General features: G+C 47.0%; 1 protein-coding gene across 1 annotated transcript in view; it reads left to right on the top strand.

Annotated features, from left to right (window-relative positions):
* LOC138748557 (voltage-dependent T-type calcium channel subunit alpha-1I-like) overlaps nt 1–25,723 on the top strand; it is a 283,178-nt gene that overhangs the window by 52,044 nt on the left and 205,411 nt on the right. Inside the window, 2 exon segments of the mRNA XM_069908966.1 lie at nt 15,385–15,544; nt 18,829–19,144. Coding sequence (XP_069765067.1) covers nt 15,385–15,544; nt 18,829–19,144 — 476 coding nt within the window.

Genomic DNA, 25,723 nt, shown 5'->3' with positions numbered 1-25,723 from the left:
GTAGAATCTTGCAATTCTGCTGTCTTGGATGATCTTCCATCAATAGCTGAACTCAATACTCCCAATGTCCATCGGACAGTATTTCATATGTTGCTGTGTAAACAAATGTCCTTGATGTTTGATGACTTGTCGGACTGATGCATTGATCAAAGTCGCCCGCGTTCATGCTCCAGTGAGACAACTGAAATGAACAAGTGTCTTGGTGAGGCTGTTATCGTAACTGCCTTCAGGGCTACTTTAGCCTGGAAGAGCTCTCCATTTCTCTGAGCCTTCTTCCACCCACCACCACACATCAACAGTTCTCTAGTGGGGAGAGGGGAGACCAGCAAGTTCCTTGGAGTTCACTTAACTAATGACCTATCGTAGACACTCAGCATCTCCTCACTTGTCAGGAAGGCGCAACAGTGTGCACTTCCTGAGAAGACTGAAGCCGGCAAGGCTACCGGCCACCACTATGTCAACCTTCTACAGGAGCTCTTTCGAGAGTGTTCCAGCCGGCTGCATTACAGTGTGGGCACGGTCGCTGCAGAGAAATGGATCAGAGGTCAATTCATCAGCCCATAAGAGAGACAGAGAGGATCACTGAAGTCTGCCTCCCCTCCTCCCCCCACCAACTACTGGGATCATTGTATGAAGAGGGTGTGCAAAATTATGAAAGGCCCCTTCCACCCTGCACACAGCACCTTTCAGCTGCTCCTGTCAGGGGAAGAGATACAGGAGGATCAGAGCCAGCACCACCAGGCTGAGGGACAGCTTCTTCCCACGGGCAGTGAGAAGGCTGAACGACCAAAGGAACTGCTCACACTGACACTCCGAGAAATCCACCAAGCAATATTTATTTGTATTTATTTATTTTATTTATTATATGAATATTTGTCCTGTGTATGTTTTGTTTGTACGTGTGTTATGTCTGGTTGTGCGTCTGGATTTCTTGCGTCAAGGACCGGAGAACGCTTGTGCAATCAGATGACAGTAAACGTGAGTTGAATTGACTTGCTACTTGTCACTGTTACTTCTGCTTTAACGTTCTTGCACTGGATCAGTGTAAGGTGAAAGGAATCACATTCCGTGGCTTCGGTAGGATGGGTCTTTCTTGCCTGGGGAAGAGAAGGAGAGAGGATGCAAGAGGGAAAGTGGAAATGCTTTTTGGTTTCTGGCATTAGAGTCAAAAACCTGGGAGGTAGTGATCCTCGAGACGTGGCCTCAGGATAAAGGGTGAGAGGTCACCTCGTGGAATTGAGGTTACAAGAAATTCCTGCAGTCAGATGATTGTACCTCCTTGGAAATCTCTCTCACACCTTCCCCCCCCCCACCCCACCCCGAGGGTTACTGATGCCCAGAATATTCAAAGTGATGTTCACTAAATGTTTGACCGATAGCAGAAATGAGGAGATAAAATTCCACTACTTTTCTCTTTCGTCGATCCTTTGGTAACATTTTAATCCAACAGATGCTTCTCGCTCCCACACTGGACAGCGTACCACAAGGGGTTGCAGACTCCAGGGGAGGGGCATATCAGCACCGAGCACCAGAGACATGGATAACACCTCCCCCACCACACACCATTAAGAAGGAGAAGCATGGAAGATGATCCTGCAGGAAAGGTGACCATGGCAGTGGGCCAGCGAGGGGTTCAGCAGCTGAAGAGCCCGTACAGGCTGTGGGGCACGGAAGTCGATGTTCATGCCCTCCAGTTGGAGGTTACTTAGATGGAAGATGAGTGCTGTTCCTCCAATTAGCGGGTGGTCTCAGTCTGGCAGATGGGCTTATGGGGAACTGGGATTTGAGAGAGCGCTGTGGGCAAGAAGGGCCTCTAAAGGTCTCGGGTGCTGAAGCCGATCATGCCGGAGGTTCGGACCTGGAGCTTGGGTTGCTGATGGATCGAACAGGAGTCTGCGCGGCTACAGAGGTGAATCCACAGACACTCAGTGTCTCTGGCGGGAATCATTTTTGCTTCTCCTTCTCCTATTGTTAGGTGCACCAAACAATATTCACGAAGACACTTTGTTTGCCTTATGGCAGATAAGCATTGAAGTTTATCATGTATATTACATTTTAATGTATTATGTGACAATAAAAGCCACCCTCAACCTTGAAATGCCCTATCGTGGATTTTGAACCTCCACATTTTAAGCTTTACCGCTTTGTTTTTCTGTTCTACTTTAACTGAAAATGCCCCCTTCACTGCTCAACTTCGATTTTAAATCACACCACAGCACCAGAGACCAGTTGAGCTGACTGGTCATTTTATGTGCTGTTCATTGGATGCAATACCGGACAATTAGAAATACTTTCCTCTTGAAGAATCTATAAGCTGGACCATGGTGACGAGGAGGAATTTCTCCTCTTGCAGGGTCATGAATTGTTGGTTAGCATTAGGGGTTAGCGCAAAGCTATCAAAGTGCAACCGACCCGTGTTCAGATACGGCGCTGTCTGTCAGGTGTTTGTACACTCTCCCCGTGTCTGCGTGGGTTTCCTCCGGGTGCTCCTGTTTCCTCCCACTCTCCGAAAAATGTATGAGTTTTGTAGGTCTATAGGCACATTTTGGGCGGTGTGCGCTGTGGACCGGAAGGGTTTGTTACTGTGCTGTAGGTTTCAATTTTTTTTAGAATTTTTATTATCCCTTTTGGTCAAAAGCCCTTCCATTTAGCAAGGTTAGGGTGAAAAAAAACCTATTTCGTGACAAAAACCGACATCACAGAATCAAAGTTTAGAACAGTCTTTTATTTCTTTGAGGTTCAGAGTTCAAATTTATTGTCAGAGTACATACATGACATCAGATGCAACATAAGACTCTCTTTCCTGCCGGCCAGGCAGAATTTATAATTACCGGTAACTGTAAGCTGTACTCCAGAAAAACAATCCATATACAAAAGAGAGAAATGTAAACAAATAGTGTCTTTAAATGTGTCTCTGATTGAGTGTTGTTAGAACTGATGGTGGAGGGGGTAGCAACTATTCCTGAAGTTGTAGTACAATGAAGAACCACCCCTCTGCACCCCCACAGCCCCTGATGATCCCGTCCTGTCCTTATCTGAGGACGACGTGCAGGCTGCCTCCAAGGAAAGCGTAGGGTCCGGACGGAGTACCTGGCTAAATATTAAAGATCTCTGCTGACCAGCTTACCAGCGATTCACATATATCTTCAATATCTCACTCCAAAACTTAAAACTTTAGATTATGATATTAGTCCTTAAAAGGTCTCCATGTCTTTAAAAATTTGTATTTGAATCTTTAATGGCACATCTAATGTTTTCTAAGCTTAAACAGGACATCATATCATTTAACCGTTGTGTATGTGTAGGGTGAGTGCTAGCTTTCCATTTGCTCAATATTGGCCACCAATGTAGTAAAAGATACAATTTGGCTTTGAGATGGTCAATAAAATATCTTCATCATCCAATATTCCAAACAGAGCGATTAAAGGGAAATATTCCCATTGGGTATGAAAACTAATCTTTCTGGACAGGGGCAACACCAAAACATGAATCAAGGAAGCCCTCCGCATAAAGGATTTATTCAAGAATAAGCTAATTTAGTTTTAGATAAATATACTCTGTGGACCACTTTAAACTGCAATAAACAATGTCGTGCACAAAGGGAGATAGTAATAATCAAAATCTAAATGTTTAAAAATTAAAAAGGAAAGTGACCCAGAGTGGTGGGCTGGGGGTGGGGGTATCATTGAATACATTCTGGGTGGCTATAAACAGGCCTATGGACTACAGGGGAATTAAGGGTTCATGGAACAGATAGGAAAGTGGATCTAAGGATAAGAACAGATGAACAGTAATCTTTTCAGATAAGCAAATTCAAAAGGCATGTGACATGCCTTTGGAGAAACTGCCAAATAGAACATTTAAACATCTTAACATTGAGATATTGTAAAGTCTGGTCCACACACTGCCCTCGCCATCACCGCATCCCGGCACCCTTCTTCAGCATCCCCTCTTCAATTCGCATTCACTCTGTCTGTCTACCCCTCATCACTTTGTATACCTCTACCAAATCTCCCCTCATTCTTCCACGCTCCATGAAATAACGTGCCAGAACATAATTTCACCATCATTAGGTAGGGTATGGAGGCCATTTGGCCCCTTATGAATCTGTGCTGTTCTTTGAAGTTAGAGTTTAAATCTAGCAGAGTCAATAATGGGACACAGTGTGTATGAGGGTTGGGGGTGTGGAGAGTGTGGGGACACAGTGTGTGTGAGGGTGGGGGTGTGGGGTCACAGTGTGTGTGAGTGTGGGGGGTGTGGGGTCACAGTGTGTGTGAGAGTGGGGGGGTATGGGGACACTGTGTAGGAGGGTGGAGGTGTGCAGATAGTGTGTGTGAGGGTGGAGGGTGTGGGTACACAGTGTGTGAGAGTGGAGGGTGTTGGGACACAGTGTGTATGAGGGTTGGGGTGTGGAGAGTGTGGGAACAGTGTATGCGAGGGTGGGGGTGTGGGGACAGTGCATGTGAGGGTGGAGGGTGTGGGTACACAGTGTGTATGAGCCACTCAAAATGCAATCAGAAGTGATTTGCTAAGATGTCCCCTGGATTAGAGGACTGGTATTGGAGATAGATTGAATAGGCTGTTCTTGTTTTCCCTGGCGAATGAGGTAAATGGATAGTCAAAAGAAATATATGAGATGAATGTAGTCAACGTATTTTATCCCCAATGCTAGTGGTTTCAAAAATGAGAAGGTGAGGGGAAGGAGAGTTTTACTTTTAATTTAGAGATACAGCAGTTCCAGGCTCTCCTGTCCACAATACCACACCATCCAAATGGACCAATTAACCTGCAACCCCCCCCCCACCCACCCCGTACACTTTTGTTTGGAGCATGGGAGGACCCGAAGGGTCCTTATTGACTCAGCTAGATTTAAACTCTAACTTCAAAGAACAGCACAGATTCATAAGGGGCCAAATGGCCTCCATACCCTACTGAATGATGGTGAAATTATGTTCTGGCACGTTATTTCATGGAGCGTGGAAGAATGAGGGGAGATTTGGTAGAGGTATACAAAGTGATGAGGGATACAGACAGAGTAAATGCGAGTTGGCTGTTCCTCTGAGGGCAGGAGAGATAAAAAAAATCAAGGCTGTAGATGAAGAGTGAAAGGAGAAAAGTTTAAAGGGAACATTCATGGATCTTCACGTGGAGAGGGGTGGGAATGTGGACGAAGCTGTCGGCTGAATTGGAAAATGTTGGCTCAATTTTGACGTGAAACAAAAGAGTGGGCAGAGTCATGGATGGGAGGGGAATAGAGGGATAGGGTCCGACTGGAGGTCATTGGGACTGGGCAGAATAATAGTTTGGCCCGTTTCTGCCGTTCTGTGGTTCTAAGAGGAATGAGGAGGTCAGAGGGGCTATCAGTGATGGGTGAAACCAGGTCAAATAGGTTAATGCAGCTGTTAGGGGATGTCTGTGCGATCTGTTGCTAATAACAGGGTGATGGGATCTGTCTAGCAAGCCAGGCTACACTCATGGAGAGAGAAAAACTAAATGAATATCACAGGCAGTAGAAGGAAGTGACCTTAATCTGATGGATTCAATATTGAGTTTGGAAGGCAGAAATATTTCCAGACAGAAGGATTGTCCTTCTCTCTTAATGTGAAAACTGCAGATTAATTGGGGTATATGGGTGGGGCAGACTCGTGGGCCAGATGGTCTGTTACCATGACGTATCTCTAAACTAAAATGAATTAAATCTTCACAAAACTGCTGATTCTTCCCCATGTCTCACCATCTTTCAATTACAGTATCCACCCCATGCCTACCTCCTTCCTGTGAATCCAGTTTATCCTTAATGTTCATCTGAACTGCTTGGTGTGGGAGTGCAATATCCATGACTTTTTGGAGAAACCATCAGATTTCCAGGTATTCACTCACCATCATAAAAACAAAAGCAATGTTACCTTCTATTTACTTTCCCTGTTGACTTCGGAAATCCCAAGGTACCAGTGCTTCTTGACACAGCAGGACCTAACCATGGACGCACACTCCGGACTGTGCCTCCAGCCATGAGCTGAAGAGAATGGGCAATGAGCTCCAGTTGGACAAGAGGATGTAAGACTGCAAATTAGCAGCATGATTAGTGGGCCAGCATGGTTAGTGTAGCGGTTAACGCAACGCAGTTGCAGCGCCAGTGTCCGGGGACCGGGTCTGTACGTTCTCTCCGTGTGCGTGGATTTTCCCCATGGGCTCTGGTTTTCTCCCTCCCTTGAAAACGTACCGGGGGTTGTATGTCAATTGGGTGTAATTGAACAGCATGGGCTTGTGGGCCGAAAGGCTGCATGTCTAAATTTAAATTCAAATAGTTGTGCCCTGTCTAAGGTGCTGAAATAATGAAGCACACTTATTTTGTTCCTGGAAATGCAAGCGATCATTATCCAAGCCTAATTGCCTCAGCTGTTGACTTTCAACCATAAGACTGATGGGTTAGACTCACAGGGACTCTGGTAAATTTCTTTCCCTGAGGGAAATTGGCATAGTTGAGATGTTGAAAAGGTTGAATCAGAAGATTGACCCTACTCACTTTTATACTTAAAAATAAATCTTGAAAGTTCCTGCCTGTAAAAATGATGAGAACAACATGAGAAAGTCACAGGATTCAGTCAACACACTTTGAGAGATGGTGTCCAGTATTTTAATCCCCCGAATTGAATATGTTTGGATAAGGGAGACACTCCTGGAGGGGGAGAAACAAGGAAAATTAAATCAATCAGATGAATTCAGGAGGGATCCAATACACCTGCTTCAATGTGAAAAATATGTGAAGAAAATGAGGGGTGTGTGAGGGTGGGGATGTGAGGACACTGGGTGTGAGAGTGGGGGCTGTGAGGACACATTGTGTGTGAGGGTGGGAGGTGGGACAGTGTGTGTGAGGGTGGGGATGTAGGGACACGGTGTGTGAGTGTAGGGGGTGTGGGGTCACAGTGTGTGTGAGGGTGGGGGGTGTGGGGACACAGTGTGTAGGAGGGTGGGGGTGTGCGGATAGTGTGTGTGAGGGTAGAGGGAGCAGGGACACAGTGTGTGAGAGTGGAGGGTGTTGGGACACAGTGTGTATGAGGGTTGGGGGTGTGGAGAGTGTGGGGACAGTGTGTGTGAGGGTGGGGGTGTGGGGTCACAGTGTGTGTGAGAGTGGGGCGTATGGGGACACTGTGTAGGAGGGTGGGGGTGTGCAGATAGTGTGTGTGAGGGTGGAGGGTGTGGGTACACTGTGTGAGAGTGGAGTGTGTTGGGACACAGTGTGTATGAGGGTTGGGTGTGGAGAATGTGGGGACAGTGTATGTGAGGGTGGGGGGGTGTGGGTACACTGTGTGAGAGTGGAGGGTGTTGGGACACAGTGTGTATGAGGGTTGGGTGTGGAGAATGTGGGGACAGTGTATGTGAGGGTGGAGGGTGTGGGTACACAGTGTGTATGAGTGTGGGGATGTAGGGACACGGTATGGAAGGTGGCAGTGTGGGGACAGTGTGTGTGAGGGTGGGGGCTGTGGGGACACAGTGGAGGTTTGAAAGTGGGGCTGTGGGGACATTGTGTGTGAGGGTGGGTGTGTGTGGAGACAGCGTGTGTGAGTGTGGGGGCTATGAGGACACCGTGTGTGAGGGTGGGAGTTGTGTGGACAGTGTGTATGAGGGTGGAGTGTGTGGGAACAGTGTGAGGGTGTGGGGACAGTGTGTGTGAGGGTGGGGGCTGTGAGGACAATGTGTTTGAGGGTGGGGGTGTGGGGACAGTGTGTGCGAGGGTGGGAGGTGCAGGGACACTGTGTATGAAAAGATGGGGGGTGCAGGGACACTATGTGTGTGAGGGTGGGGTTGTGTGGACAGTGTGTGTAGAAGTTGGTGGTTGGGATGGGGATGGAGTTGATCCTCGGCAGGGTCCTTGAGCTACTCAAGTTGTGTGGCTTCTCCCATGTCTTCACCAATTACTAAATATCATGTTTATCTCCAGCAAAGATTACAAAACCCTTAGGTCACTTGCCACATTCTCAAGTGTGAACGGAACTGTTTATTGTTCCCATCGGTGGAGGAGACCAGAACTAGGGGACTGCCTCAAGATTCAGGGTAGTGGATTTAGGACAGAGATGACGAGGAACTGCTTTTTCCCAGAGGCTGGTTAATCTGTGGAATCTCCTGCCCATGGATTGCAGTAGAGGTGATGTCAGTAAATATATTTAAGACAAGGTTGGATAGATTTGTGCATTGCAGGGGAATTAAGGGAAGCAGGCAGGTGGCTGGAGATGAGCCAATCATCAGATCTAGTTGAATGGCGGAGCAGGCTCGATGGGCCGAATGGCCGAAACCTTTTCCTATATCTTCTGGTGATGGCCCATGGCCTCCATTTGCCTTCAGTGAAATGTTTGCAAATAGCCAGCAGATCCAGGAACTGTCCTGTGACAGGAAGCACCGAATTGTGGTCGGGGGACAGACAGACAAGATTGTACCTTTACGCCTGTCCATCAGCGCAGGAGCCGCTTGCCTTCCTGGCCGAATAGCTGTTTTTAATTTCAAGTTAAGAATTTATTGTCAGAATACATGCGTGACATCACATACAACACTGAGATTCTTTCTCCTGCCCAGTGTATGTTCTTTAAACATCAGGATCTATCAATTTAAACAAGCTAAAAATGTAGATATTAATCTAAATATCCAGCAATAAATAGTCCATAATTGAGTGTCTAAATGAGTATAGTTATCCCCTATTGTTGAAGAGTTTGATAGTGGAGGGGTAATAACTTGAACCTGGATGTACGAGTCGTGAAACCCCTCTATTTCTGTCCTGATGGCAACAGGGATAACGGAACATTGCCTGGGTGGTGAGGATCTTTGATAATTGATCATTGTTAACTCAATGGAAATAAAACTGCAGCAAAGTACTCAAATGCAGGATGATGAAGTGGCAGGGGATTGCTAATAGATTATATCTTCATTAAGGGAATTGAAAAACTCGTTCACGTTATACAGATGCATTCCAAAGCCCTTGAGCACACAGTTCATAATAATCTTCCACCTAATTACTTCACCTGCATTAACATGAAGCATGCCATTATTTTCAAATTGGTTAACTTTCAATTTTCACTAAAGCTAATTTATTTTTCTAATTACTGTTTTCAATCGGTCGAGAGCGTATTCCCCTTCTCACCTATCCCGGCTCGCAGTTCGTGGTCTTTCCTTCTGGATATGCAGTGGAAGCCAGCTGATTAGATGGCGTGGGAGATGGAGGAGTGAGACGTGATTAGGGGGAGGCACCGGCGAGAGTGAGGGGGGGCACAGAGCACTTCTAGTGCATCGGAGCTCACCGGTGCCGAGTGCCGGCGACAAGAGTGGTCCGAACCCAGGGCGGGATGAACCGAAATGCACACAATGGAGGGGAGAGTAGGGAAGGAAGGGTTGGAGAGTTGGTGACCAAGGGGTGGGAGGGGCAATCAAGAAGTGAGTAAGTGAGGGGGAGGGTGAAGAGGGAGGGAGCAGCACGGTTGGCGCAACACTGTTCAGCACCAACGATCGGGACAGGGGTTTGAATCCCCGACGCTATCTGTAAGGAGTTTGCACATTCTCCCTGTATCTGCATGGGTTTTCCCTGGGGTTTCTGGTTTCCTCCCACCGTTTGAAATGTACCGGGCATTGTAGGTCATTTGGGTTGCGTGGGCTCGTGGGTTGAAAGGACCTGTTACCCAGCTGTATGTCTACATTTAAATGTTTAAAAATTAAAAGAAGGAAAGGGAGACAGAGTGGATGAATGGGTAAGGAGAGAGAAAGAAGAAGTGAGGCAGGGTACAGTGAAGTGGAGGAGGAATCACGGAGGGGTTCACTGGAGTAAGGGAGGTAGAAAGGGGAAGCAGGGTGTAAGGGATGAGGGCAGGAATGGAGGCAGTGCAGGAAATAAGGGAATGGTGAGGGAGAGGGGCAGAGAACAGGGAGTGAGAGGGATGCAGGGAGCAAGGGGATATGGAGAGGGGAATAGGGAGAGAGGGGGATGCAAGGAGTGATGCAAACACAGGGAGAGATGGATACAGGGAGTAAGGGGATGCAAAGACGGGAATAGGGAGAGAGGGGAATATAAGGAGAGAGGGACACAGAGAGTGAGGGGGACGGAGTGAGGGGGACAGGGAGAGAGGGGGACACAGGAAGAAAGGGACAATAGACAATAGACAATAGGAGCTGGAGTAGGCCCTTCGGCCCGTCGAGCCAGCACCACCATTTTACAGATCATGGCTGATCACTACCATCAGTACCCCTTTCCAGCCTTATCCCCATAACCCTTAACTCCTTTGCCCACTTTTTTTTTCCTCTTTCGCATTAATTTATTTTCAAAAATGTAATTTGCAGCTATTTTTCCACATGCAATGCCGCCGCAAAACAACGAATTTCGTGACACACTTTCACGAAAATAAATTCTGATTCTGAATCTCATTCCTTTCCCCCCCCCCCCCCCACCCCCCACCCCCTTTTCCAGTTGCACTGCTCAGATTAGTTGCACATTATGAAAGTTCATACCATCTGGTCTGCCAGGAGAAGTACAGTCTTTAGACTGAACTTGCGTGAACAAAAGTTGAAGAGGTCCTCCAGACTAGGACCAAGCAACTCCATCACCATCACGTTGTAGTCTCCTTCTGCACCACACCATTTAATTGAAGGAATCCCAACTCCTTCTTGCATCATCTTGTAAAACTTGCTCTCGATGTGGAGCTGTGGGTGTTTCGTTTTGACACATTCCAACTTTATTGCAACCTCTTCCCCCGTCGCAATGTTTGCACCCAGGTATATGTCACCAAAGGAGCCGCTGCCAATCTTCCTCCCCAGCCTGTATTTGTTCCCAACTCGCAGCTCCATCTTTATTTTGCACTCCTGTCCGGCCGCCACCGCCGTCAGGAAGTGAGGGGGAACAGAGGGCGAGGGGTTACAGAAGTGAGGAGGGGATATTGGGGAATGAGAAGGAGGAGCAGGGTGATGGGGGCACAGGGAGAGGTGTGAATCATGGAATGGCAGGAAGGTGTGGGTGACTGGGAGGGCAGGGAAAGAGACCAAGGGCAGAGTGAGAAGGTGCCAGGAGGAGGAGGTGCCCAGTAAGTGGGAGGCAGGGTGAGAGGGAGGCAGGGTGATGCAGCAAGTAAGGGAGTGGCAGAGAAAGACGGAGCACAGAGCATGCACTCAAGGAGCTGAACGCTGCACCGAGCAATGCTTGCTACTGGTTTATGAGTCAGTTCACTGAGGCCCCAGCAGCCTGTCACTTCTGCAGCCAGGAGGGGATGGTGCACCACATGGAGGCTGCAGTTCCTCTTCATCCACCTAAAGGGGTTGTTCTTCAAATTCTAGGCTGCTGATCTACATTCGCCTGGGTTGGGGGGGGGGGGGTTAGTGGGCACCTAAAGGATCTCATTGTGGGGTTGTTGCTGGGCCTGGCTGAGCTGGCTATTGGTTGGTCAAGGCGACGGAGAGTCGAGGGTCCTGGGTCTGTCCCTCTACGGGGTTACATCTGAGCCCGCGTGTCATTAGAGTGGGAGCGGATGGTATCTGAGGGGATGGCGTCTGAGTCTAATGGATCTTGTAGAGTTTTTGGAGGAGGTTACCAAGAAGGTAAATGAAAGATAGACTGTGGATGTTGTCTAAAAGGACTTTAGTAAAGGCTTTGACAAGGTCCCACATGGGAGGTTAGTTCAGAAGATTAAGACACTAGATATCCATGGAGAGGTTGAAAACTGGATTTGAAATTGGCTGTGTGATATGTATGCAGAGGGATATCCTGATGATATGCATCCAAGGGTTCTGAAGGAAATGGCAGAAGTTATAGTTGATGCATTGGTGGTCATATACCAAAATTCCTTGGATTCTGGGCAGGTCCCGGCAGACTGGAAGACAGCAAATGTCACGCCACTTTTAAGAAGGGATGTAGGCAGAAGACTGGAAATTATCGGCCAATTAGCTTGACGTCTGTGGTTGGAAAAATGCTTGAAGCCATCATTAAAGATGAAATAGTGAAACTTTTGGAACATAAGGGTTCAATCAGGCAGACGCAGCATGGTTTTAGAAAGGGAAGATCTTGTTTGACAAACTTGTTAGGATTCTTTGAGGATATAATGGGTGCAGTGGATAGAGGGGAACAGGTTGATGTTGTATATTTGGATTTCCAGAAAGCGTTTGATAAGGTGCCGCACAAGAGACTTATCAGTAAGTTACAGGAAAGTGGAGTCCGGGGAAGTCTATTGGCCTGGATTGAAAATTGGTTGTCTGACAGGAGGCAGAGAGTTGGGATAAATGGGAGTTTTTCAGGTTGGCAGAGAGTGGTAAGTGGGGTGCCACAGGGGTCGGTGTTAGGCCCCCAACTGTTCATCATTTACATTGATGACTTGGAGGAGGGGACAAAATGTGGTGTAGCCAAGTTTGTGGATGACACCAAATTGAGTGGAAGACTCAAATTGTAATGTGGAGAGTCTGCAGCTGGATGAGTGGGCAAAGGTCTGGCAGATGGAGTACAATGTTAGTAAGTGTGAGGTTATCCACTTTGGCAAGAAAAATAAAAGAGCTGAATATTATTTAAAGGGTGAAAAACTACAGCATGCTGTTGTTCAGAGGGACTTGGGAGTGCTTGTTCATGAATTGCAAAAAGTTAGGTTGCAGGTGCAGCAGGTTATTAAGAAGGCAAATGGAATGTTGGCCTTCATCGCTAGAGGAATTGAATTCAGGAGTAGGGAGGTAATGTTGCAACGGTATAAGGTACTGGTGAGACCGCACCTGGAGTACTGTGTCCAGTTCTGGTCTCCATATTTGAGGAAGGATATACTGGCTTTGGAGACGGTCCAGAGGAGGTTTACTAGGTTGATCCCTGGGATGAAGGGGTTGACTTATGATGAAAGATTAAATCGTCTAGGATTGTATTCGCTCGAGTTCAGAAGAATGAGAGGAGATCTTATAGAAACATATAGGATTATGAAGGGTATGGATAGGATAGATGTAGGAAGGTTTTTTGAGCTGACCGAGGAAACTAAAATGAGAGGACACAGTCTCAAGATTCGGGGAAGTAGATTTAGGACAGAGATGAGGAAAAATAGTTTTTCCCAGAGAGTAGTGAATATTTGGAATTCTCTAACCAGGGAAGTGGTTGAGGCTGCTTCATTAAACATATTTAAAATTTGGTTAGATAAATTTTTACATGATAGAGGAATTAGGGGATATGGGGAGAAGGCAGGTAGGTGGAGTTAGGTCATAAATTAGATCAGCCATGATCGTATTGAATGGCGGAGCAGGCTCGATGGGCCTTTTTTGGCCTACTCCTGTTCCTACTTCCTATGTGTGGGAGAAAAAAAAGAGTATTAGTGGATGGTTGCTACTTGGATTGGAGGCCTGTGACTATTGGTGGGCCTCAGGGATCTGTGCTGGGACCATTGTTGTTTGTTGTCTATAGCAATGATCAGAAAGAAAATTTAATGTCATGAACAGGTCATGAAATCTGTTTATTTTGCAGCAGCGTCATGGTGCAAACATTCATATTATAATCATCTTACAACATTACTATAAAATATAAAAATAATAGTGGACAAAAAGTTAGGCAGAGTCTTTGGTATATTGATGGCGGCGTGGAAGAAGCTGTCCTTGTGCCGCTGAGCGCTCGTCTTCAGGCTCCTGTACCTTTCCCCCAATGGTAGCAGAGTGAAGGGTGCCCGGCCTGGGTGGTGGGTGAGGATAGAGGCTGCTTTTTTAAGGCACCAGCTCATGTAGGTGTCCTCAATGGAGTGGAGTCTGGTGCCTGTGATGTTGCAGGCCAAGTTAACAACCATCTGGAGTTTATTCTTGTCCTGGATGATAATGTGGTGAATTGGATCAGCAAATTTGCTGATGACACAAAGATAGGAGGTGTTGTGAACAGCGAGGAAGACTTTCAAAGCTTGCAAATGGATCTGGACCAACTGGGAGAATGGGCCAAAAAATGGCAGATGGAGTTTAATGCAGACAATTGTGAGGTGATGAATTTTGGGGAAAACCAAGGTAGGGCATACACAGTAATTGGTAGAGCACTGAGGAGTGTGGAAGAGCAAAGATATCTGGGAATACAGATACATTGTTCCCTCAAGGTGGTGTCACAGGTGGACAGGGTTGTAAAAAAACTTTTGGCATCTTATTCTTTATCAATCGAAGTATCGAGTATTAGAGTTGGGATGTTATGCTGAAGTTGTTTAAGAAATTAGTGAAGCCAAATTTTGAATATTGTGTGCAGTTTAAGTCACCTGACTACAGGAAGGATATCAACAAGAATGAAAGCTTATAGAGAAGATTTTCTAGGATGTTGTTGGGTCTTCAGAAGTTGGGATACAGGGAAAGATTAAACAGGTTTATTCTTTGGAGTGAAGAAGAATGAGGGGGATTTGACAGTGGTTGACAAGATTATGAGAGGTATAGACAGAGTGGGTGTGAGTAGGATTTTCCCACTTAGATTGAGGGAGATTATAGTTTTAAGCTGAAAGGGGCAAGGTTTAGGGGGGGACATTAGGGGGAAAGTTCTTCACTCAGAGAGTGGTGGGAACGTGGAATGAGCTGCCATCTGATGTGGTGAACGCGGGCTCGTTCTTAAGTTTTAAGAGTAGATTGGATAGGCCCATGGATGGGAGAGGCCTGGAGGGTCATGGAGTGGGAGCAGGTCAGTGGGAAGAGAGGAATGATGATTGGCACAGACTAAAGGGGCCGAACATCCTGTGTTCTGTGCTGTTCTGGAACGGTGGGTCTCCCGCGGGGATTTGAGCGCATCATCAATCATAAAAATGGGATTTTACTTTGAAGTGTAAAGTGTGTGTCTAAAAAGGGGTGGATCTGATTTACCACCTATTTGTGACTTTTCTTATCCCTCGATGTAAATATCCTATTAGATATCCTCAATGGGCTGAAGTCTGGTGCCTGTGATGTCCTCCTCTAGAGGATTTTCTTGTCCTGAAAGTTCATACCAGGCAGTGATGCAACGAGCCAGAATGCTCCCCATGGTACATCCGTAGAAATTTATGAGCATGTTCGGTGACATTCTGAATCTCCTCAGGCACCTCACAAAGTATAGCCACTGGTGACCTGTGGGTCTTTGAGGTTGGAGGCTGCATTTTTTAAGACTCTGCTTCTTGTAGATGTCTTCAATGGAGTGAAGTCTGGTGCCTGTAATGGTGCAGGGTGAATTAACAACCCTCTGGAGGGCTTTCCTGTCCTGAGAGTTGGTGCCTCCATACCAGGCAGCGATGGAACCAGCCAGAATGCCCACCACGGTGCACCTGTAGAAGTTTTCGAGTGTCTTCGATGAAATACTGAATCTCCTCAGACACCTCACAAAATATAGTTTGGCTGGGGTGTGGTGGCATCAGCTCTGGCCTTGCCTTCCTCGGCTGATGGAGTCTCTCTGTGTTCCTTTGCCATGTGCAGGTATGCGAATCCTGGTGAACCTGCTGCTGGACACGCTCCCGATGCTCGGCAACGTCCTTCTCCTTTGCTTCTTCGTCTTTTTTATCTTTGGAATCATCGGTGTGCAGCTGTGGGCTGGACTCCTGAGGAACCGCTGCTTCTTGGAGGAGAACCTGACCCTGTGAGTGACCCTTAATCCAATCCCAAATTGTTCAGGTTGTCAAGGTCCAGGAATATTCCAGGACTCCATAGGCAGCATGGTCCCCAAATACTAGGAGATTGTAAAACCCACCAAGGTATGTGAGGGTACAACCAAAATAGCTATCAATATCTGTTTGACCATCTGCCTCCCATCTATCTCATATTGCCTCAGTCTCTTTCACTCTCTCCCCTCCCTTTCCCTCATTTTCTTTCACCTCTCTCCCTCTGCCTCCTTCTCTCTTTCCCACTTTCTCTCTCATCTCTCTCTCCCTCTCTTTATCTTCCTCTCTTTCCCTCCCTGATCCTTTCTCCCTTTCATCTCCCACCCTTTCTCCTCATCCTTTTTCACCCTCTCCTCTCTCTGCTCCTTTCCTCACCTTTTTTTCTCCCTCTCTTCCTCCTCTCTCTCTCACACACACTTGACACTGTTACTTCTCATTCTCTCGGTCGTGCTTGGGTTACAGACTTACAGCCTCTCACCCCACTGACCCATGGACAGGAAACCGAATGAGCAACCTTCTGCAGATTGGGAGGGCAGGGTGAGTCCGGTATGGGGGTGGCTGAAGCTGAACGAGAAACAGTGGGGTGTTGACTGTGGCAGGTTGGTATTACTGAGTGGGAGGTGGTTCAGATCGCCAGTTAGGGCCACTATGTAGATAGAAGGGATATGTTTGTCCTTGGCCAAATACTTTGATGCCACCACTGCTCAATTCCCATCAATAGGCACAGGTGAACAGGAGCAGGAATCCATCCTTGGCCCCTCGCGTCTGGTTTCCCATTCCACATGGGCAATCCTGTGTCCACTTCCAATCCCTGATTATTCAATTCACTTCCAAAGGATCTTCTGATGTGGTCAAATACTGGCCCCTGAGGGAGAACATAGAACATTACAGCAAGTACAAACCCTTTGGCTGTCAGTCTATATATTCCTATCAAAGAAATACTAAACCTTTCCTTCCTCGTGACCCTCTATTTTTCTTCCATCTGTGTGCCTGTCTCAGTCTCTTAAACACCCCTAATATTTCAGCCTCCACCACCACCCCTGGCAAGGCATTCCAGGCACTCACTAACTCTGTGTTTAAAAATCTTAAAAATGTGTCTCCCCTAAACTTCCTAAACTTTGTACATATGTCCTCTGGTGTTCGCTACTCCCGCCCTGGGAAAAAGGTGCTGGTTCTCAATCTTATCTATGTTTCTCAGAATCTTGTCAACCTCTATAAAGTCTCCTCTCATCCTTGTAGGCTCCAAAGAGAAAAGTCTCAGCTCTGCTAACCTTGCCTCAGAAGACTTAGTTTCCAATCCAGGCAACATCCTGGTAAATCTCCTCTGCCCCTTCTCCATCGCTTCCACATCCTTCCTGTAATGAGGTGACCAGAAATCTCAACAGAGATTCATAGAATTGTGACATGATCTCTCAACTCTTGAATTCAATCCCCTTGTTAATGAAGCCCAGCATCCCACAGGCCTCCTGAACTATCCTATCTGTGACCTTAAAAGATGTATGGGTTTGTACCCCAAGGTCCCTCTGTTCCTCCAGTCTTTCCAAAACATTTTCAGGCTGCCATCCCCTTGGCATCTCTAGTACCCCCCAACCCACCCACCCACCCACACACACACACACACACACACACACACACACACACACACACAAACACATTCAACGAACACACAGCACTTTCTTGATATTAGGTCTAATGATAATTTAAAACAACTAATCTAACTCTATAAACAAGCGTGTATATTTCACAAAGAAATTTTGTCGCTGCCACGAGCGGTATCGTCCCAACCAGTCACCATCTCAGGTCGTTACCGTTCCTGGCCATCATTATCCCTGGCCATCACTGTCGCAGGCAGTCACTGTTCTGGCCAGTCGCCATCACGGACCATTACTATCCTCGGCCATCACCATCCTGGGCAGTCACTGTTCCAACAGTCACCAGCCTGGACCATCACCCCAACACCCTTCTCACCTGACGGATAGTACACAATGTGGGGGGGGTGGCATCAGCTCTGGCCTTGCCTTCTCAGGCTGAGTTTGCTGAAAAGGTTCAGACCGCTACCTTTTTCCTCACCACTCCCTGACTGGCCCCATTTTCCTCACTGCTTCCTTGTATCTTTCTACCACCTCCTGGGGGGGTGTGGCACCACTCACTTTGGGAATGACTGTGCTGCACTGTTAAGTATCCAACTATTATCCCTCCACTCATCCGTCAGTTTTGGCCTTCCAAAATGCATCACCTCACACATCCGTATTGAACTCCATCCACCATTTCTCCACCAAACTCTATAATTTTGTGACCTCGGCAACCCTCAACACTATCCTCCAACCTTCAAACGCACTGATCCATCCGTCTGCCTCTTGACATTCATGGGGAGACAATTCAGCAGAATTCTGAGCTCTCATTCCCAGTGAGCCCTTGGGCAGCAAACCCTTGTCAGAGGTGGTTGGATGGAGATCCTAATGTGCGTGGGAGAGGAAGATAGGACAACCCAAGGATGCGCCACCTTGGAGCAGACTTGAGCAGGATGCATTGTCATGGGAACCAGTGTGCGGTCAAAGCTGCTTTAATCGTGCTAATCTGCTGGGCTGAGTTGCATTACTTTCATTCACGGCCATAATTCATAAGAACAAGTCGCATCCCCAAACATGGAGCTAAATTATTCAAACCTGAGCAAGTAGAAATAATAATTGCTCCTTGGCCTTAATTGTGTTTGATTTGAGACAACCCTCTTTCCATCCATCTATTAGGACACATCGATCCCTTTACTCAAATGAAGATTCATTATCTTCTCAACTCTCACCAGCTCTTACCCCTGGCTTAAAGGACCAGAGGAACATGGAAAACAGGCATAGTAGAGACCATTCAACCCTTTGATTCTGTTCCACTGTTGAGTATTATCTTAGCTGATCATACAAAGTCAGGATCCTATTCCTGCTTTTCTCCATCCCCCTCAACCCCTTTAGCCAATGGGACCACATTCAACCCCCTTTTCAATATATCTAATGACTGGCCTCAACAACATCCCTGGTATGGTCCCCAGCTTTACTACTACGCAAGCCACATGCTCACCACTACACAGGCCCCAAGTTCACTACCACACAGTCCCCTGAAATAAGGACTCAGGCCCAAAATGTCGGTAATGTCTTTATCTCCGATGGACTTTGCGAGACTGGCCGTGTTCCTCCAGCATCTCTGTGTGGTTTGACTGCTATCACAGCCTGTGCCAACTGTTGTGGTTCACTCTGCTTCTCTTGTGTTCCAGGTACAATGGACTTGCCCTGCCTCAGTACTACCACCCTCAGAAGGATGATGAAACCCCTTTCATCTGCTCTCTCTCCGGAGACAACGGAATCATGGGCTGTCACGAGATCCCAACCCTGAGGGATAACGGGCATGAATGCTGCCTCGATAAGGATGATTATTACTACTATACCACACTTGGCCAGGAGCTCAACGTGACTGGGGGTTGCGTCAACTGGAACCAGTATTACACTGCCTGCCAAACCGGGGACAAGAATCCCCACAAAGGAGCCATTAACTTCGACAACATAGGCTATGCGTGGATTGTGATATTTCAGGTATTCTTGACATTGACCTCGCACCCTCAATCCCCCCACTCCCTACTCTCCCCACCACCTCTCCACAAAGCAGTCCATCAAACTTTCCAAGTAAAACAGGAAACGCTGTACATTTGCGCCCCACGCCTCCTCCCTCACTACCAGTCGGGGCCCCAAACAATCCTTCCAAGTGAGGAAACATTTCACTTGTGTATCCGCTGAAGACATCTACTGCGTCCAGCACTCCTGATGTGGCCTCCTCTACGTCAGAGAGACTGGGCATAGACTGGGAAATCGCTTCATTGAGTAACTTCACTCTGTCCGCTGCAATGATGTGGACCTCCCAGTGGACAACCATTTTAAATCCACACTCCATTCCCACCACTGACACGTCTGCCCATGGCCTCATGCACTACCAAACCGATGCGACATGCAAATTGGAGGAATAACACCTAATATTCCGTCCAGGCACTCTCTAACCAGATGGCATTAATATTAACTTCAATTACCATTATGGCCCTCCCTCATCTCTCTTTCTCCCTCTCTCTCTCTCTCCCTCTGTCTCCTTTCCTCCATCTCCCCACCCCTTCATTCAGAGAGCTACCCTTTTCCCCTGTCAGTTACCTTCTGCCCTCCCACCCGCAATGTCACCATCTCTGATGTCTTGCCTATTGGCCCGTGCACCTCCTCCTGCCCCCCATCCTCCCTCCTCTCCTACCCCCCCCAACCTCTGTATTCAGGTGCCTACCCGCTCTTTGCTCGTACTCTGGCGAAGGTCTCAGGCCCTAAACACTGCTTCCTGTGGATGATGCGAGACTTGCTGGGTTTCCCCAGCGCATTTGTGTCAGGTTTATTGCCATCCAATTGAGCAAGTGCAACCCAATGAAACAGCGTTCCCCAGCCCTTGGTGCAAAAACACCTAAACAACCAGACATAATGCACATACAGGCAAACAACACAATATATACAAACAAATAAATAAATATTGCTTCGTGAATATGAGAGTCTCAGAGGGTCGGTGCGAGTGGTTCCTTTGGTCGTTCAGCATTCTCACTACCCGTGGGAAGAAGCTGTTCCTTAGCCTGGTGGCGCTGGCTCTGATCCTCCCATATCTCCTCCCTGACGGGAGCAGCTGAAAGATGCAGTGCCCAGGGTGGAAGGGGTCCTCGATGACTTTGCGTGCTCTCTTCGGACAACAAGCCTAGTAGATCACATTGATGGAGGTGGGTGGGGTGTGTGGGCTGTTGTATTGCACTCATCAACATTTCTGTTGTTGAATTGCATCCAGAATTTCCTTCATGATACATTGGAAAACCTATTGCTGTGCAGTCTGAAATAACACTAGGATTTGATATGAGATGCATTAATCTCATATTTATGAGTGGATTTTGCCACTTCAGTCAAATGAAACTTAACATTGACCTCTTCCATAAATTAATATTTTGTTTTTCAATGTCGGAGTCGATTGGAACATGAAAAGTTATTTTTTTCTCTCTCTCTTTGTTTTTGCTAAAGTTATTTTTTTCTCTCTCTCTTTGTTTTTGCTCATCAAGTACTGTCTGCACTTACCCACATCTGAAATGCAGGTATAAAATCTGCCTCATTTCATGTTCACACCAAACAGCGGAAGCCTTACTTACCAATGTATGAAATGATAAATATTTATTATTCACGGCAACCTTTTGCTCTCCTTACTTATCATGAGCTTGTACACCTCTGCCTGAAAAATAATCAATGATTCTGCTTCCGGTATTAGTCAGACTCAGGAGAGAAAATAAATGTCACCTCCACTCTGTCATAAATGAGTGATCCCCTTAATTTTCCTGGATCTAGGTTCTCTCGCAAGAGCATCTTGAATGATTCACCCGGGAATTATAGTTGAGCATCCTCTCTCTGTATCCACCCCGTCATGAATCTATATTTTACGAATGCGGCATGCTTGGGAGGATAAATTCGGACTTCTGGATCCCAAGGGTGATGGAATTTGCTGCGGACTGAAGCTTTTAATAGACAATAGACAGTAGGTGCTGGAGTCAGCCAATTGGTCCGTCGAGCCAGCACCGCCATTTTTCAGATCATTCTCCGTCAGACCCATTCCCTGCCTTATCCCCATAACCCTTAACTCCCCTGCCCACAAGAGCCTTATCTAACTCCCTTTTTAACATATCCAGCGAATTTTCCCCAATCACCCTCTTCGGCAAAGCAGTCCATAGATCCACACTTCTCTGGGTAAAAAAAAAAAAATCCTCATCTCTGTCCTAAATGGCCTTCCCTGTATTCTTAAACTATGCCCTCTAGTTCTAGTCCTCCCAACATTAGGAACATATGATCCGATTTCACCCTGTCCAGCCACTTGATAACTTGATACACCTCAATCATGTCTCCCCTCATCTTTCTAACCTCCATCACATATAAGTCCAGTCTTTCCAACCTGTCAGTGTATGTCAATCCTGCCATCCCGGGAATTAACCATATAAATCTGCGCTGCACTCCCTCTATAGCGAGTATGTCCTTCCTCAAATTTGGGGACCAGAACTGAATGCAATATTCCAGGTGAGGTCTCACCAGGGCCCTGTACAACTGCAGGAGGGCTTCTCTACTCCTGTACTCCAATCCCCTCTTTATGAAAGCCAACATGCCATTTGCCCTCTTCACAGCTTGCTGGACCTGCATGCTAGCTTTTAGTGACTGGTGCACAAGTCCACCCAGATCCCTTTGCACTACCCCTCTCCCTAGCTTGACTCCATTTAAATAATATTCTGCTCTCTTATTACTGCCTCCGAGATGGATAACCTCACATTTGCTCATGTTGAACTTCATCTTCCATTCCTCCACTCACTCCCCCCATCCTGTCCAAATCCCTCTGACATCCTCCTCACACTTTACACTGGCACCAGAGAGCAGGGAATTTGTGGAATTTTCTGCCCATTGAAGCAGCGGGGGTGACCTCAGTACCTTTTCAGTAATACATTTAAGACAAGGTTGGATAGATTTTTACGTAGGCGAGGAATTAAGGGACAAGGAGAAAAGACAGGGAGGTGAAGGTGAGCCGATCATCAGATCAGCCATGATCCTATTGAAGGGCGGAGAAGTCTTGTCAGATTGGATGGCCGACTCCTGCTCCTATTTCTTACGTCGTATGTAAAACTCTCTGCCAGTGGGTCTTTCCATCAGCTATGGGTTTGGTGGAGATCCATTAGTGGACCTCAACTTCTATGCAAGTTTCTCCAGACCATAATGCATACAGTAAAACACCTCATACACAGTACATAAAGATGCCCTAAATAATGAAAATAAAGCAACTGGCAAGAGCAATTTTGGAAAATAAATAGGTAAAATTAAAACTGGTGCACCACACTGTTAGTTATCCAATGATGCAACATGCAGTCTCAAGCAACCAGAAAATTCACTTATCCGGCATCTACCAATCTCCCATAGGTGCCAAATCCCAGTAGTTTTATTGGTTATAAATATTTGGGATGATTGTGATGGTTTCAGGATACTGGCATCAGTCTCACACCCTGCGGGAAGAGCCTGGCCATCCTGATTTTGATGCTTTTGTACCTCCTTCCTGATAGTAGTGGGTCCTCAATGAGAACAATGTACTTCATATAGCAAAGATACATAACCAACGCTTCAGGCTTGAGCCCTTCATCAAGGTTGTATGTGATGTCACATATGTACTCTGCCAATAAATCTGAACATTGAACGTGTGAGTGACAAGGCCTACCTTCGTGGGCTCAATCTGGAACCACTTTGGAACCAGTATTATCCCAGCAATGCCCATTAATGGCCACTCCCAGTGCAACATTCCAAGTGGAGAAAGGGTATTTTGAGATGCCCCTGACACTGATATGAAGTCGGTGTGGCAGGTTGAAGTTCTCAAGTGAAGCAACGTTTCATTTCACCACAGCAGAAGAGTATTATCACCCACCAAAATGAATAGCAACCACATCCCCGATCAACAATGGAGATCCCGCAGAGGGATTACCGTAAATATCTGTGTATAATGCGTTTCATGTATAATGCGACCCCTCCCCCAATTTTTGAGGGGAAAAAGGGAGAAAAATTTTACCCCCCATGTATAATACAACCCCCCTGTGATAGTACAGATTCTATCACCAATGTGTACACGTACATATGTACAGATGGTAGTGTAGGATGACTATGATTGGCTGAGAGTGTAGCCACACCCACTGGCAGGTCTTAAAGGATTGCTCCTAGCCAGACCAGGTCATTCTGGACTGGTCGACCTACTTGTGACATGCTCCAGTCTTTTAGTTAATAAAAGCCTTGGTTTGGATTAACAAGTCTTTGGTTCTTTCAACGTGCATTACACCCCCTCCCTTCGCCTGCCCGATTCGCATTGCCATCTTCCCCCTCTCCCGCCCGAGTCATACTGGCATCTCTCTTCCCCCTCTCCCGCCCGATTCGCACTGCCGTCTCTCCCCCTTCACCCACCCGAGTCGCGCTGGTGTCTCTCCCCCCTCGCCCATCTTTGTCGCGCTGGTATCTCTCCCCCTCGCCCGCCTGAGCCACACTGCTGTCATTGTAGCAGCTGCTGATCATATTACTTATCGTTAAACCTGGCATAAAAAATTGTTTAAATAATAACCTCATGTATAATGCAGCGCACCCCGTCCCCCTACTTTGAGCTCGAATTTCGGTACAAAATTTTTTGCATTATACATGAATCTTTACAGTAAGTCAGCCTGCAATGGCATGGTGGTTTACATGCTCCCGCCACCTGGATTTGATCCTCACCTGTTGCCTGTGTGAAGTTTGCATGTTTTCTCCACCCCCTCTGCTGATCTTAGCCATACAGGCCTGTGTCGCCCTATTACCTACATCCCCAGTATGATTTGAATGGTGGGAGGAAACCAGAGCACCCGGAGGAGACCTATGCAGTAATGGGGAAACAAACTCCTTATTGACAGCGCAGGATTTAAACCCCAGTCGTTGACGCTCTAACAGCATTGTGGTGACCATGTCTGCTAGACTGTGGCCCTCCCCCTGTCCTTTTTCTTTCCTCCCCCCACCCCACCCCCCCAGCCTTTTAACTTAGGCACCTGGCCACTTTTTGCTCATAAAGAAGGGCTCAGCCTGAAACATCAGTTATTTAGCTTCACCTTCCATGGGCGTGGTGAGTTCTATGTTTTCGTGCATTTTCCCCTTCGCTCAGTGAGCTTCTCACAGACCTCCCAGATCCCAATGATGTGACAGTTGAATAATTGACCACAGGATTGTATGTAATGTCATGTATGTATTCTAACAATAGATCTGAACTTTGAAAGCTGTCCCTAGAGAAGCCTGGAGACAATGAGTTGAAAATCTCCAAGGGGCTTCCAAGTGACAGGCAGCCACTTGCGTAGCTTCACCTTCGTAGATTTCCCTCATTAAAAATCCGTGATACAGCAGGTAGTGCTGGTTTCTCCCAGCTGCCAGATCCAGATTCACTTCTCAAAGTTTCAACGTTCAAAGATCGGATTTATTGTCAGAGTAGATCCATGGTATCAGGTACGACCATGAGATTATTTTTCCTGCTGTGTGTATGCATGAACTCTACTCAAGAAAAGATCCATATGCAAACGAGAAAAGAAATAAACGGATAGCAATACAGAAAAATAATTCAATTGTAGCGGCCCGGTCACAGAGACGCGGGCCAGCCCACAAAATGGCTGGCAAATACGGCGACCGCGGGGACCTGGAGGTGACACCGGCCGTCATCCCACGTGACCTTCTGCATGGTGGGAAGATGGGAAACTGTGGCGGGAACACCGGCCGGTCCCAGGCCGGGCACTCCGATGACGCAGGGCCCTGACGTAAGCGCCCGGGGCCAGTGCAATAAAAACCAGTTTCGACTTCAAGGCTTTGATGTGCATGTCATTTTTCTCCATGCTCACCTAGTGCTAATGCTACACAATAATAAATAATTTGTTACGTAAGGGTCCTTAAACAAGTCCTTAAACGAGCCTCTGTCGTTGAGGAGGCTGATGGTGGAGGGGGAGTAGCTGTTCCTGAACCTGGTGGTGCGAGTCTTGTGGCACCTGCACCTCTTTCCTGACGGCAGCCGTGAGAACAGAGCGTGTGCCGGGTGATGTGGACCCTCGATGATTGGTGCTGCTCTTTGATGGCAGCGTTCCCTGCAGATGTTCTCAATGGTGGGAATGGCATTGCCTGTGATTTCAGATGTGGAGTTGGCATTCATAATTGCGTGAGTTTTATCTTGATGCTCTGGTTTCCTCCCACATCTGATTGCCGTAAATTACTCATAACTGCTAAAAGAAAGTCTAAAAAGAGAGTTTGTAAGAGAGAATATGTTGAAGATGTACAGGGAAATAAGGTGAGGGCTATGGGACTGATGGAACTGTTCTACTGAAATCCAGCATTGCCCCCCTTTCTGTGTCAGAACAAATGAATAAATAACTTGCGGAGGTTGGGAGATGCAGGGGGTATTTAAGAGGCAAGCTCTTCACACATAGAGGAGTGGGTGCGTGGAATGAGCTGCTGGCCACAGTGGTGGAACCACATACAGGAACTTCTAGGCATTTGTTTGAGTTAGTTACACAGGACCATGAAAATGGCAGAGAGGATCACTGG

The sequence above is a fragment of the Narcine bancroftii genome, chromosome 13, assembly GCF_036971445.1.
Source record: "Narcine bancroftii isolate sNarBan1 chromosome 13, sNarBan1.hap1, whole genome shotgun sequence".
NCBI lineage: Eukaryota > Metazoa > Chordata > Chondrichthyes > Torpediniformes > Narcinidae > Narcine > Narcine bancroftii.
Note: the sequence above shows the minus strand (reverse complement) of the source record. Positions and strands in the feature narration are given on the sequence as shown.